General features: G+C 39.2%; 2 protein-coding genes across 2 annotated transcripts; both read right to left on the reverse strand.

The window, feature by feature from the left end:
- Positions 1–228: 228 nt before the first annotated feature.
- Positions 229–5,721, reverse strand: wnt8b (wingless-type MMTV integration site family, member 8b; the record flags this gene model as incomplete). Its single annotated transcript, XM_079249355.1, has 6 exons — positions 229–798; positions 2,013–2,155; positions 2,250–2,375; positions 3,941–4,079; positions 4,894–4,927; positions 5,651–5,721. The coding sequence occupies 6 exons, from the start codon at positions 5,719–5,721 to the stop codon at positions 229–231; spliced, it is 1,083 nt and encodes a 360-aa protein (XP_079105481.1).
- A 2,969-nt stretch (positions 5,722–8,690) lies between these two features.
- On the reverse strand, positions 8,691–15,160 carry scdb (stearoyl-CoA desaturase b). The gene is made up of 5 exons (XM_079248401.1): positions 14,787–15,160; positions 12,974–13,104; positions 12,526–12,731; positions 11,516–11,748; positions 8,691–10,956 (listed from the first exon to the last, which is right to left on the reverse strand). The coding sequence occupies exons 1-5, from the start codon at positions 15,010–15,012 to the stop codon at positions 10,757–10,759; spliced, it is 996 nt and encodes a 331-aa protein (XP_079104527.1). The 5' UTR covers positions 15,013–15,160; the 3' UTR covers positions 8,691–10,756.
- Between the last annotated feature and the right edge of the window lie 893 nt (positions 15,161–16,053).

The raw sequence follows: 16,053 nt of genomic DNA on the forward strand, positions 1-16,053 counted from the left end.
TGCTGCAAAAAATATAAAAATATATCTTAAATACATTTAGGCTAAAAGAAAAAAAACTACCAAGTTGTAAAAGCGCCTCCTCTCATCTCTTCTATCATGTGACTCTGCTCATCCCTGTCATTAGCCTTTAATACAAAGCAGTCAGCAGACATGGTCAGAAACAGTTTTGTCTTGGATGCCAGTTTTCTGCAGTCAATGTGATGTGTTCCTGTGGAGTGATGAAGATGTTCAGTGCTTCTTCCTCAGTCTGAGGTTCTTTTGGCGGGTAGTGGCGCTCTCATTCCTTCCCCTTTGACCTCCCTTCTTCACACAAAAGTACTTGGTCACTGTTTTTCTGCACTGCTCACACTTCACAGCGCAACACCAGTGGAATTTACAATTACAGCTTGACACCATCTCGGCTTTGCGCTCTTCAACAGCCAACCCGCATTCTCCACACAGCCTCTTGCAGCTCCGTTTCTCCCACTTGCTTAAGTTCTTGCCCTTCTTCAGGCACTCGCGACCTTCCATGCCTGGTAAGCCCAGAGTGCGATTTTCCAGACAGTAATCAGGGGAGTCTTCGAGGTGGACCAGCTCCTTGCGGGATATGGAGCTGAAGGTCTCAGCAATGGCTCCTCGGCTTGCTGCGCTGTTTCCCGCTCCTCTTAGGAGATCCACTTTCAGAGCCCTGTGGTACTTCTCCTTCAAGTAGTTCCCCACCTCCCTGAACTCTGGAAGCTGCAGCCAGCAGGTCTGTGTCGTGCAGCTTCCTGACACCCCATGGCACTTGCATGTCCGCTGCATGGTCCCCTTCACAGCCTGCAGACACCGATAAGGGGAAGACTTACTTTGTGACAATTTACTTTCAGGTTATTATGTTTGAAAATATATTTGTGCGGGACTTTCATATGGAAAATAGCGTCAGACTATTAAAAAAAAAAAAAAAAACAATTTGTGATTGTATATGTATTGATAAAAGCACACATACAAGTGAGTCTGGGAAATCTCTTTTGTCTGCTGATTGATGTGTTGTCAAATGAATCCGACGTATTCGCAAAGTGTTCCAGTTAAGTAAAAAAGAAAAGGAGTGAACGCACTGAAGAGAAGATAGCTTCAAGGTCCATGGTTATGTTTCTTTGTCGTCTTCAGTATTTTCTGACTTTAACTGACACAAAACAGCTGTCAGTTGAAAAGGGACGTTTTCTTTTCAGGAGGAGGGGATGAACTTTCTGCTGACATGAGGCTGAATCAAAGTTTCACATCGAGTCTTATTGTCCCCTCAGAATAAATAGGAGTATTTATTTAGCATGTTCATTATCAACATGTTTTCTTGTGTGTGGGGGGGACCCAAGGAGAGTTCCTTTGAGCTGAGAAATGAAAAAGGAGTTTCTCTCTTTTTCTATCTACGTTTTTTTTCTGTTACAATGATGCTCCAGGTGCCATGGGGATCCTAGGGCACAACAGGGGGGAGCAAAGGCACCATAAACAAAGAGCACTTCAGCTGCATGCCTGTGGTCCCCTCAGACTCCCTCAGGGCCAAACAAAGACCAACATAAATGTGGGATCCTTATTGCAAGAATAAAGCTAAACACTTATTTAAAAAAAAGCAGAATAATACAGAATGCTGTGCAATGTCTGGCTCCCCAGGATCTCTAATTAAGCTTGCACCAGTGATCTGAGATTCTTGAGTAGAGGTATTGTCATAAGGTGCATTCAACACTTGTAAATAGGCCCTTCTGGTACACCGAACACACTGTTATTATTGGGGACGAGTGGCACCTCACTTATAGCGATGTAAAAGGGATGCTTGGGTGGCACACTCAATCTAATTCTGAGCAGGGACAAAAATGATTGAAAGGGTGCTTTACATGCAGCAATCAGTTGGAGGGCCATGAGAGATTTTGAAAATTTCAGCCAAATAGCCACCCAGTTTAAGGACTTGTTCAAATCAAGGCACTGACTTGACTAAATTGAATCTATAAAGAAGTTGTCATTGTAAAGTTGGTTGAATAAATCAAGAGCACCTACTGTACCTTGCGTCCTGCTTCATTATTGTGGAGATTCATGGCTGCCCGAGCATCCTGCCCAGTCTCCAAGGCGTCAACAAACTGTTTGGAAATAGCCTCACCAAAGCCAACGTTATCACTGCAGCCACCCCAGAGCCAACCATGACCACCTACAACAAAAACAATAGATCAATCTATTTTCATTAACTTGTACACTGCTCATTTGCATAAAATATTATGTGCAGATTTGAGTCATTCTCTGACCACGTTGTCCATTTCTGCTGTCATCACAGCCACAGTTGTCAAAGTCTCCGAGGCTGCAGTTCCTGGTCAAAGTGTACATAACCCCAGCAGAGCTGATGGCATGGACGAACGCAGCCTCTCGATTTGCTGTCAACAGAAGAGGTCGTTAAGCATCTTGTATCAACACATTTCACTTAGCAGTGGCTCAGAAGAAAAAATACACTAAGATAAATGTGAGAGTTCAATATCTCACCAAGGATGCTAAAACCTACCAACTGGAAAGTTGTGAATCGAATCAGGGATTTTCTGACTGAAAGATCATTATTTTAGCTCCTGAGCTACAATTTCCTGAAATGAATTTATCATATTTTTCCTCTCTCTTCTGAAAATGTCATTAATCCATTCAGAACGACCCATGAAAAGTCCAATTCTTTGATTGAGGTCTTTATTTGGATGCTTAACGGTGTGTGTGTGTGTGTGTGTGTGTGTGTGTGTGTGTGTGTGTGTGTGTGTGTGTGTGTGTGTGTGTGTGTGTGTGTGTGTGTGTGAGGGGGGGGGGGGGGGTTTGTGATACTATAGTGTAATCTGTGGCTTTCTGGTTTCTATTAGACGGCCGAAGACGATTATCAGATTACGTTCAACAGGATTTGAGGAAAGCTTTTTTCATAAAGTGATGCAAAAGGTTTCAGAAATTATATGTAGACAATGAAATATGACACGTTTGGCTTTATAAGGTTAAGAATTTTTCATTTCATGGTTCTAGTTTCTTTAGAGACTCATGGAGGTTTTAAGGAGCTGCGGGGCAGTGTAGTGGTTTGCACTGTGGCCTCACAACAAGAAGGTAGCTGGTTTGAGCCTCAGCTGGGCGGGGGTACTTGAATGGTGGTCTTTCTGTGTGGAGTTTTCAGGTATTCCAGCTTCCTTCCACCATCCAAAGACATGCATGCTAGGTTAATTGGTTACTATAAATTGTCCCTAGGACTGACTGAGTGTGTGTGAGTGGTTGTTTGTCTCTCTGTGTTGGCCCTGCAATGGACTGGTCACCTGTCCAGGATCTACCCTGCCTCTCACCCACTGATAACTGGGATAGGCTCCAGCATCCCTGCGACTTTTAATTTGACTCAGCAGTTCAGAAAAATGACAGGATTTGAGTGAAGTTTTTATGAAGGAAAAGTTACAGATCATCATATATGATACATTTGGCTTTATAGTGTTAAGTATTTTTCATTTCATTTCGTTTCTTGTCTCTTCAGAGAGTGTTTAAGTTGACTTAAGTTTTGCAGAAAAACTTCAAATTGTTAAGCCTTAGATTTGAAAGAGTTTACCAAGTTTGAAATATTCAGTGCAGTGAATGCAGTGAAATATTCACTGCAACTTTTTAGCTCTAAAAAATGTCCTGAAAAATGTCAAATTAAGCTAATGTATCATCTAACATATTTTACCATTTTTTCTCCTGTCAGTGCAACTATTCATCTTATAAACAGCAAATAGACTCTGCACTCTGTAAAATACACCCCAAGAGGTAGTAATCACTCTAATAATCTTAAAACATATATGTGTTTTGCCTGAGCAAATGTTTATTTTACAAAGGACCCCCACCTATATACTAACTTGGCAAACAAACAAAATAATACAGCTCTTTTTAATTGCTGTATAGAGATGACTGGAGTGGTGTTTAGGTTGGCTGCAGTCTCTGGTGACTCTGGACTTACCACTGCGCAAGCTGCTGTGCGTGGACAGCTGTAAAGCTCTCTCAGGGCAGTTCCAGCGGTCCCATGCAAACTGGTATTTGCACTCTTCTATTCCACTCTGAGCTCCTGCTGCCACACTGCTTGAGTAGATCAGGTATGCCTAAAGCAGCAATAAATATGGCATGATATGCATCAGCCAAATCAGAGACAGGCACCCATGTCAATATCGATCACATATAGCTATCATCTTTAATCCTAAATTTTAGTGCCTTATTTTTGGAAGATTTACCAGCTGTAGTGTGTACAAGTAGTGTTTTTCAGGTAGAAATCTTCACTTGAAGGCTGTTTTTACAAAGTTTATTGAATACAGAATTAATACCAAATCAGTGAGAGGGTTTAACTTCTGGGTAGAAGTTTAATGTTTTAGAGATCTGCTTAAAAACAATTGTAAGTTTCATGATAACTAATTCAAAATGACCCCAGACATTGTTATACTTTTTAAGCTCCTTCAGTGAAAACAATGAATCGCTGAGCTATCTCAGATCAACACGCTCTGTCCTTGGCTTTCGCCTGCTGCTCCACTGCTTGTTCAGACTGCATGAATGATAATATAACTAATATGTCTCAAGTGGTCTTCAGGGAGATGGAGTATCACCTCTTTCACAGGGGCCTAGCTCACTAATGATGACCACCCACTACAGCATTGCCTGCCCTTGCTTCTTAACACATTCAACCCTTGGATACACAGAGCCTCTGAATAAGGTCAAGTGTACCAAGAGGGAGGTGTGGAGGTATAAGGAAGGAGGGGGTCACAAAAGGCCAAGAATATTACTGATTTAGAGCTATTGTTACACACAGACAGGTACCAAAGCTTGTCAATACACTTGCGTTAAGATAACATAAGGACAATGGTTTCTCTCTGTTTTCTTTTGGGGAAAAAGAGAGGAGGAAAGATCAAAAGAAAGTTGGCTTACCTTGGGTCCAGTCATCAAGAAATTATTCACTGACCTGGAAAAGGAGACAGCTTATTCACTCAGGGAAGCTCAGTGTCTTTCGCAAATTCCTCTGCTAACATCTCTCATTAGTACGCTTTGGAACATGTTAAACTGTGACACCAGTGGGCATCCAAACCTCAGTGAACCATACCAATGAATGTGTTTTTCTCACAAATGTAAAAATGATACACCACAAGCACGCGTTTCAAGAAAAGCAATGGTCGGTGTTCATGTCATTTAGTTGCAATGTTTGAAACACAAGATAATCCTTTAATTAAAAGTTAATGCATGGGTTTCACACAGTCACACATTATTATAATCACCTTACAACTCTTAAAATGTCCATTAAGATGTCTTAAATCCTTTAAAACAATGAAAAAATTGAGAAATAATGTATGTAAATGATGATGAATTTAGTAGCAATAATCTACAGCTTTTATCTGAATTATACAAATGATTTAGGGGAATTTTCAAAGTCTGGCAACCCAAAAGTTGGCCTTATATTTGAAAATAAGCAACATATATGCTACATTTATCTAAGAGCAAATGAACTCAATGTATGTGCCGCTTTAGTTTCTCGTTAAATCAATAACAACTCAAATGTTCTTTATTAATGCAGGCATGCATGGAATTCAGTCAAGTCTATTTACTATTTAGCATTTTGAGAGAATATAGCCTCCACATTTATTGGAAACGAGCATCATCAACGTAAAAATCAATAGAAAATCAAAATTACCAGCAGCAGGAGATTCTCATGTGAGTCAGGAGGATGAAAATGTAATAGAAAGCCTCCCAGTGCACAAACATCCTGACAGGTGAGGCGCTGAATGTAACGCAAAGCTTCGTCCCAAGCCTGTAGACAGCACAATGATGGAGAGGAAACTGAGCTACCAGCACATGAAACTTCACCAGGAGCTATCAAGATTCAAGGAGGGGGCTCTGAAATGGAGCTGCTCTCGTCCCAACAAGAGATTATCTGCTTAATTAAAGATTTTCCCCCTTCTTAGTCTCTTGTCCAATCAGAAGTATTGCACCAATAAGAGACTGAAATGATCAAAAGGGCACCCTGGGCCTTCAGGGCCGGACAACGGTGGGTTCCCTGCCTCCATTCAAGAGCAAAGGAAGATCTACTTAATCCTGTAGGAAAAGTGTAACACTGATCCCTTGAATTTCTGGCCAGAAAAAAAAAGTTTATTTAAACTGTCAGACGCGCAGCTGATTGTCGGGGATTAGGGGAAGAGAACCCTCTGAATGATGGATTCTTGGTTTGATGGGGCAACAAATAAATGATCCCGAGCCGTTTGTTGTTGAGGATGTAATTCACGGTTTGAGGAAGGTGTGATTGAATCAGCGCGTATCGCCTCTCAGACGCACCCGCAGGCAAAAGTCGCCACACGGTCCTTTCACTGTTTCATTTCACGCCACAAACTGCCCCACTGTAAGTAGAGTTGTTGATGATAATCATAAACACATATTTGTACAAATAGATAAGCTGCTGCTCAGAAAAAAAAAAAAACTTTGTTCCGTTTTTAAAGTGTGTGTAAGAAATGATTTAGAGCGAGATGCAGCGTTGAGATAGATCTGCTTAAGTAGTCTAATTTTTTCCCCACTGATCAAAATGTAATCTAAGTTCTCTTAAACTGATTTAAACTCCAAGAGAAACTAACAGAAAGAATCTTTCAGAGTCATGATAATCAGAAATAGTCAGAAAATAAAAGGTTGGACCATTAATCGGACCATTTGCATCACTAATCCAGACGGTCCCTTCCTAACACTGAGGAAGGGTTATTCCCCCAATAACCCCGTCTGACCTTTAGGTCCCTTTCCTTTGGCTCAGGCAGGCCTTTTGCAATCTTCTTGTGTGCAAATTAGGATTAGAGGGGGGAAAAAAGTTATTTGCAAGGGGAGACTTCTGAGGGATGTTTTTGGATTAAGATTTAAAAAGAAATGACAAGCAAGATGAGACTAAAGCAAGAATCATCCTGTTGTTTTAGCTATTTTTCCTGTTTTAAAAAGGCAATCATTTATTCTTTCACATATCACTAAGACCACACAGTCAAACAATTAATTAAAGAAACAATCCCAAAGATTTATAGCTAAATAATAAACAATAACTCAGTCTCAAATAATGTGATTTAGATACTCTTGTATGGACAATGTTTTTATTTCAAGACTTGTAACAAGGCCTTAATGTGGTTTTAACTTCATTTAGGAATATGACATTACCAACAACGGCTTTAGATTTTACCATAATAACCCTCATAAATAACCATTCTAAAAAAACATTGCTCTTTAGATGTTTCACAAGCTATCATGGTTGCACAAGCTTCACCTAACCCTGCAGATTACAGTTTGTTGATCATTTATAGATATAAATATAGGTTATGATCTCGGACATTCACACAAAGTGGCTGGCAGCATCAGGTTTTGGTCAACAAACCAGGTTACATGAGTTTGCAAGTAACCAAGCTGATATGGTCTGACTGGCCACAGTAGACTGTCTAAGCTGTCACACTGATGTGTTACATGCCATGAAGAGGATGGTCTGACACTCAGCAACCAATGGACAGAGGGCTGATGTCACCGCTGGTGTGACAGAGTTCAGCAGTGGTGGTACCACTGGCAGAACATTTTGGCCAGCCTTTCCCAATACAGCATCTGAGTTCTCACTTACATATACACATATTCACAAAAAATGCAACCAGCAAATAACATTTACAGCTGTCTCTCAGTTCAGAGGAGGGATGCAAAGTTTAAGCGGTTGACTTGCCATAAAATAAGTCTCAAACAGAAGGATTTGTTTCACTGGATCAGTAAACACAAGTCTCTTTGGTGACCCCAGTTAGAAACGTCCACCTCTGCCTGCATCTGAGCAAATCAGGCTAAACTAATTTCAGATGCCTGCATCTGAACTGCTGGGAGCTGGACAGGACTTGGTGATGTGCTCAAGGATACTTCAACAAGCCTAATGCATGATAACAGGGAATTTAATATTGGGCCACCACCCATGAAGATAAAGAAACTATTTTTAAGGTGCTGTTCTGTCTTCCTGTTTACTAAAAGAGGCCATACCGATGAATCATATTCACCCAGTCACATGAAATTCATACATCAAGTATGTACCATGTGTATTGACCTCATACCTCCACCATACATGCACATTCATGAACACAATTAGTAGTGTAAGATTTAATGTGTGATACAGGAATGTTGCAGGCACAGATATGTGGAATTTAAAACAGCTAGTCAGATAAACTGATGTTTTTTTGTACATTTCACAAACAGTTTTACAAATATTTCTGTCAGATTGTCTGTTTGAGACACACTGAGTCCCAGATTCAGGCCCAAAATATAGTAGTACAACAAAACCAGCAAAATAGAGTATAAATTTGGTTTATTTATAGTGCATACCATACATACAAAAACATTCCTTTGAAATAAATGTGCCATTTTCAACACTTAAAGTGCTGCTTTGAAAAAGAGGAAAAGTAGCAAATATTACAATACCTTGATATTGTGATGTGTTTGAATCTTTTAATGCAGTTTTTATGTACACAAAAGTTAATTGGCAGGAATCCACCTTTGTTATATATATATATATATATATATATATATATATATATATATATATACATATATATATACATATATATATACATATATATATATATATATATATATATATATATACATATATAACAAATGCGCAGGAATTACAGGAGTTTCTTAAAAACCAACCAACTCCAAACTGATTAGGCAGATAGGCCCAGGTGTTTTATCTCTGTATTTTACCCAATGAATATTAAACTTGTGCACCCTTGTAAGGCATTTGGGGCTAACGTTTCAATACAAGTCACTTTATAATAAATACCCACTCTTGAAAGTTCTTCACTCAGTTTTTACATTTTGTAGGAGAAACACAAAACACACACATGCGTAACAGCATAAATCTCTTGAGAAAATAAATTGAATAAATGCAAATCATGGTATTTTTTTCCTCCACAAAATCAAGTAGAGGGGAAAAACAGATACATCTTTTAATTTGCCTTTCTAAAATAAATAATTGCATAAGTCCAAATCATCTAATTCTGCAACTGAGAATATGCGCAAGTGTTAACAAGCGGTTGCACCAGATTGACAGTGGGAAACAGAGCAGTCAATGAAAAGTAATTCAAATCATAGTGGGGCAAAATATGTTGGATGTTGCATTTGAAGTTGAAATTAAGAAACACTTAAGAGAAACCTTAAAACCAATTACCGAAGACAGAAAATGCTATCAAAAAGGTTAAAAACCAAGCAGAAACAAAAATAACCAAACTAATCGATTTAAGGTGACTTGGGATATCTGGAAAAGTCAACATAAACTGTTAACAGAGGCTTGTAGTTGTCTCTGAATGACAATGATTTATAAATTTGGACTAGACAGATATTACACCAACAAAACATAAGCCAAACATCCCTAATTTATTAGGGATTTTTATATTCAAAATTTTCAGGGTTATCTCTCACCACAGATAAGTGTTAATTTGACCCAGCAACAAGGGCAGCAAATAACCCAATTCACAATCTACAATTTAAAAAAAAAAAAAACATTGGAGGTTTAAAACGCACTATAACAATGAATCCTCCATGATTTCAAAGCATCTGTACAAGAGATTAAACCTGATTTTTATTCGAGTAGTCAAAAGCCAGAATGGTGACAAAATACAAATTAGTCTTTTCTGGTTTAGGATTCCATATTTTTTTTAAAATTCTCTACTTGATCTGTGGAAAACAAAATCCCACAATTACCAAATAGTCTTTGGCAAATATAGAGCTCAATGATCATATTCCAACAGCAGTTAGCCCATATCCCACTCCAGACTGTATTATTAGGCAACAAAAGATAAATGCACTTTCCACTTATGTGTCATTGGTATAAAGTAAAGGATAGATAATATGGACTTTTAAAAGGATTGCAGTTATTACAAAATTATTTACTGACACAAGAGGTCCGCATCTATGATCCAGTTCAGAGGCATTAAATGAGGAGGCTTAATGTAGCCTGAGGCACCTTCATTTCTGCTTCTTTATAAATCCTGTTATATCAAGACAATTAATCCTCAGCAACTAGACAAAATAGATACATGGGCTGTTTAAGCATCCCAATTACAACATACCTGAACTGTATTCATCTATGGCCTTTTCAGGTTTAGTACCTCACAAGACCTCAGTGGAGGCCTGGCCTTGTTGAAATTCACTTTTAAACACAGCAGCTTGTGGTCAAGTAAAACAAGTAGCTCACCAAAACACTTTAACCAAATAGAGACAATGAGGTTTTTAAAAACCCCAAATTCTTGTGAGATAAAAACAAAGCACCACTGACAGAAGTTAGAGCAAAATGACTTTAATCTTGCCTGCAAAGACACTGCACTATTAAGGGGTTCAATAAAGCATTCAAAGTGCCAAAGACTATTAATAAATAGCAAATTAATAAATACAAGGTACAGACATTTACTCTGCAATTACTGCATTTACACACTTTACAGAAAGAAAAACCACATTCATTCATTGTTATTCCTGTTTGATGATATGGCAACAAAGCTGAACTTGCACATGTAGTCAACCAGCTAGCTGTTGCAAATAGTCTGAGAGGACACTTCAAAAAACTTAACAGACCCCCCCCCACACCTTTCTGAAATAGACTCCTTAAAGACAGAATTAGTCTCAGAAAGAAGGTTTAACTGATAATCAGAAGCATGGGAATCACCACCCCACCAGTGAAATGCTGCTATACTTGTTGCTACTTTGTCTTGGCTCGGCATGTACGAACAGTTGAAGACCTTTACAGTGCAACTGCGATTCAGCCACTTTTGTTGCTGCCGTCACCCGTTCGCTTCATGCGTGTGGTTATTGTTTCCTTTGAAACACTCTTGCGATCTTTGGCCAGACCCATGAAGCACATGAGGTCTATAAAGGCAGTGGTGATATTGAACTTGCAGCCAAACTCGCTTGCGGCATAATCAAAGGGAAATGTGTGATGGTAGTTGTGGAAGCCTTCCCCTACAAAAAGAAAAAAGAAAAAAAACAAAAACATCAGTTCACAATAATGTGGCAGAGAAACAAACAGCCATTGGCAGCATATGACTTATAATTTGATTTAGCAAAGTGGAGACTTATTTTTGGATATTTGAAGAGCATAAAGGCAGACTCGTGTAATGTAAAAACACGAGTTTTCATAGCAAAAACACTGCTAGCTTCATTTTCTGTTTAATGCAGTAACTTATATATTTTGTATTTAAAAATTCCTTTTTAATTATGACTAAAAAGCTGCACATACCACAACTTCTGGTACATCCTATTCAAAAAGACATGACAATGAGGCATAGTACTGTACCAGTTAAAAGTTGACACATTTTTCCATTGAATACAATGAGTAAATGTGTCCAAACGTAAATGGTAATGTACTGAAAAGTGTCATCTATGCATTAAGGTTTTCAGTAGACTTTACATTTAAGAAAATAATTTGTTGCAGCACAACAAGCTGGATACTGGATTAGCAAATCATCCCCTAAATGCAAGACCAAGTCAGCTTTGAGAACATGTTCACAATGTTTCTTACCTACAGCACCGAAAGCAACCAATGGATTCTCCCTCGGGTTAATAGTCTTGTCATAAGGCCTGTTGCCCCATATGTGTGCAGCACTGTTGACCAGCCAGGTTCCATTGAGCACCACCGCATACCTCAGGAGTCCAGGAACAAAATACCCCACAATTAAGGACTCACCCCAGAAGTACCAGGGCACCAACATGGGTACAAGGAAGCAAAGAATCACTACAGAGAGCTTGTAGTGCCTGAAATGACAAAGGGAAAATGTTTCATTTCACATGGATCCCTTTCACATGGTCAAAATTCAGTCTGAGGCCAACTTAAACTGGTTTAAAGTCACATTGGTTCACTTGTAATAAACATAAAATCAGAATTTGTCAAGTTATTCCATAACAGACTCAAATGTGTTAACATGTGGATCATGTTGACTATAAGTTCACTGCACACAGTAGAGTTCTCTGAACAGGATGGCTCTGACAAACATTAATCCCCTTTTCCTGAGAGCAGGAAGAAAAAATCTGGGATTGCTTCCAGAAAAGAAATGTCGACCAATGAACAGTCAGACATTATCTTGTCATTGTCAGGCTGCACCATCACAGCTAAAACCCAAAAGGAAATAACGTCGTACCACAAGCCACAATTAGCATTCACTTCAACATTTTATGTGTGGCGTCCCAAATACAATGCACTCAACAACAGCCATAATTGCTACTGAAGAGGCAAGATATCACCCTATACAGAACGTGTATTTCATAAGCACTGTGCCTTTGGCACCTGAAGAATCAGTGCTGACATTTTTAAATCAATGAACCTTTTGTAGTTTTTAAAAACCTCAAAATTAGTGCGCACACAAATTACTGTGAAGCAATACAAGTACTAAAACTTGAGTTTCCAGCACGCTGAAGTCAGAATCTGATCACACGGAGAAATATCTAGTCAATGTGTACTGGTAAATATGTGCAATGTACCCCTCCCCTCCAAAAAAATAAATAAATAAATGCAAACAGACAATGTTTTCTCACCGTCTCTGAAACATCACCACTTGATCTGCCTTCAAGTCTGACATCTCCAGCTTCTGCCCCTTTTCAATGACATCGGGATGCTTGCGAACAAGCAGCCATCCAATGTGGGAGAAGAAGAACCCCCGAGTCGCATTATGAGGGTCTGCATCTGTCTCAGAGTACTTGTGGTGGACACGGTGATCCCTCGCCCACTCATAAATGTCATTCTATACATGTGGAAAAAGGCAGAGAAAGAATTGTCTGAGCAATCTTAATATGTACATGTATTTCAGATCAGATTAAAGGTCTGAGATCATGTGGCAGATGAGGAATAAATTAAAAAACAAGTGCTCCTAAATACAAATCTTCTACACTTCCAATGTAAAATATCCAAAGAAAAGGTTTCTCATTTCAAAAAGCACTACTACGGAACCATAAAATGGGAGTCATCATGGATTACATTTCTTACCTGAAATGCCATTGAATTGGCAAGAGCGAGGAAGACTCGCAAAGGGAAAGAAGCCTTATAAGATCTGTGGCTCCATAATCTATGTGCACCAGCAGTCACACCAAGAGCGCTGAAGAAGTAGCATGCTGCAGCTAGAAGACAAAAGGTGAAAAAAAAAAAAAACCAAAAAAAAAAACCAACATGCGTTTTAAAGGAAAGTGATGCCACTTCACATGAACTTCACACCCATGAGAGCAGAGTCACTGGGACACCGTGCTCTTTTCAGAGCATTTGGGCCTTTTTGTTCCAAGAAAAGTAATCTGTAGGGATATGAGACAGTGTGAGCAAGCAGGTCAGCACTCACTTTGGTTGTTCTAGAACTGCTGAATGCATTTCTATGTAAAAGTCTAGACAACACTGGTCGGGATCTGAGACCCGGGGGTTTCTGATGAGCAATGAGCATTCTGTTGTGGTGCCATGCAGCTCACAATGGGATGTCTATAGGAATGGCGATTGTGCTTTGTCTTCCCCAGTGAAATAATATGCAGCTCAGCATTGCAAAGAGGGGAAAATTATGCAGTGCCAAAGTGGAAACAAAGTTGAGATTGTTCGAGAATTTGAGATATGCCTCAACAGTTCACAGATTCTTGTTATTCAGCAAACTTTTTGACCACTGAAATTCAAATACTGCTAATTTGGGACATGTGGGCCATTTTAAAACAAGCTAAAATAGATTAATCAGCCACAGGTTTGAGCTCCACAAGGGCAGAACAGATGAACAGCTGTAGACAATGTGGATTTCTTCAGTTTCTTGTCTCCCACACCAAAACATAAATATTGAAATAAAAATGCACCCTGAGAAAATACTAAATATGAAAAAAAGATAAAGGATGTGTACTGAAGCAAAAATATTGTAACCAAGTTAAAAAGAAAGCATATAAACCCAATTAGTTTTTCAACCCAGAAGGGAGGACTAAACTGCACTGGCAACTGAACCAGACACACCCAGCTCAACTCTACAAATCCAGATAATGCATAAAAATGGCTGAAAGGCTTCACCAGCAATAAATAAATATAGCAACTGTCATGGACATGGCTACTTCATAACAAGGTCTCAAAATCCCCCCCAAAAATGTTTTCCTCCCTCAGAAAATTGTAAAGAGAAGGTTATCAATCTGTGACTCAAGTTCAACAACTACTGTATGTAAATATAACAATCCCAGGCAAAAATGTAATTCACCTGTGAGGGACTCCAAGTAATATCTAAGTTTTGACAAGGCCAGTCAAATTCTGATGAACACTATCAAATTCTATGTAAAGACTTTAAAAGAATGACTTCAAGCTAATAAACTTCTTAATATTGCTACATTTCACCACTTCACTTTGATTTCACCAGAGCAAAGTAAGATACTGCTTTACAGGCATCTAAATAAACATAAGTTTTTACTCCTTTTAAAAAAAAAAAAAAAAAAAAAAAAAAAAAAAAGTTACAACTACAGTACATTTAATGGTGGCCTATGATTACCTTTTCCACAGTTAGACTTTAATATGCCTAAAACATTTATAACATTTATTATTGCCCCCCCCCCCCCTTAAGATTTCCAAATCAGTTGTTCGGTGTTAGAAAAATGAATACATTTTCGCATGACTCTACACTAGAAATTAGGCCAGTGACTCATTCTCCATTATTTCCCATAGGCAGCATGCTCTGTGTAGTTAGCAATGATCACACAGCATCAGCACAGTCTGTGCTCCTATGTCTGTGGCCCGGAGGGAGGAAGGACCAACAACAATCTGAAAGGCGAATCTTGTAAAGTATTTACAATATACTCACTCCAGGCGAGAGTTGAGCGCGACGTGGATGGGAGGAGAAGCAGTCCATAAAGCGCACCAATATGCAGGAGGGACATCAGTATGATATTTCTCCACACCAATATTCGCGGCGGCTTCCGCTCTTTCTCCTTATAACTGTAGTCAAAAACATCATCCACCGTCGAGTTTTCGACCATGCCATCTCCATTTTGCTGCTTGTCAGCGTGATGAATCCTGCTTTCGCCCATCTTTCTAGAAAAAAGGAAAAAGAGGGAGAAGCAGTGCGAAAAAATAAGAGATGTTGCTCAGTTTAATGCGCACGCCGTGATGCAGAGACAGAGGGAGGTACGGCGGCTGGCTGTGCGCATACACACTCCTGCAGCGCCGACAGCGGGTAGTGGCAGCTGGCATGCAACTCTTCTAGTGGCCATGATAGGCTCTGTTATGTAGCCATCTCGCTTTTTATGCGACAGTCTATGGTTGCATCACATTTCTGCGGTTACTGTTTCACAATAAGGCAGTGTGATGATACACCGCGGCTGCCATTGTAATACTCGCGTTTAAAAATCAGCCAGAATTAATTACACTTGTTACACAAAAGGCAGACAACTTCTGCAGGTAGGCCACTAGTCTACAATTAAACAGCGAAATTGTGTAAAAATTATTAAAAGTTGGTCTCATTAACAGTTATTCAATAAAAAGTAATGGAGGATTTTGTAGTCACGTAAAGTTTTTCCATTGTTAAGCTGTTGAAGATAATTTGGCAAGGCCAGGAAAGTTTACTTGTGGTAGCACATTTCATGTATCCTATACAAGATCATTCAAAGTGGGTCACACTGTGTAGGTGTTATTTTACACGGCAATGAGGGAGCAATAGAGTGTTCAGACACAGGCTTCTTCAAGTCATGTCAGTAAACAAGATAATCCTTACCAGATGGGATTCTCTCCTAGTATGCAAGATAGCTGTTCTGACAATAGCAAAACTTTTCCACCTTTCTGTGTCCTGATCTACACAAATCAGTTGTGCTTGAACAATTCCAAATTAGCTACTAAGACAAATAATTTTGATCATTGGTTTCTTAACATTTAAAAAAAAAAAAAAAAGTATTGTGCCCATTGTTGTTGGTCAGGGACCAAAATCAGTTGTTAAATGTCACTTATTATGATACTCAGTTTAATTCTTTTACCAGGGTTAAACATACTTACTAGCAGCTCTTGTGTCGCCACTGCCAAGCACGGAAACTGGTGTTAATTGGAGATGTAACACTGGTGCGTTGATCCCCAGTCAC

This window comes from Telmatherina bonti, assembly GCF_933228915.1.
Source record: "Telmatherina bonti genome assembly, chromosome: 11".
NCBI classification, from domain to species: Eukaryota; Metazoa; Chordata; class Actinopteri; order Atheriniformes; family Telmatherinidae; genus Telmatherina; species Telmatherina bonti.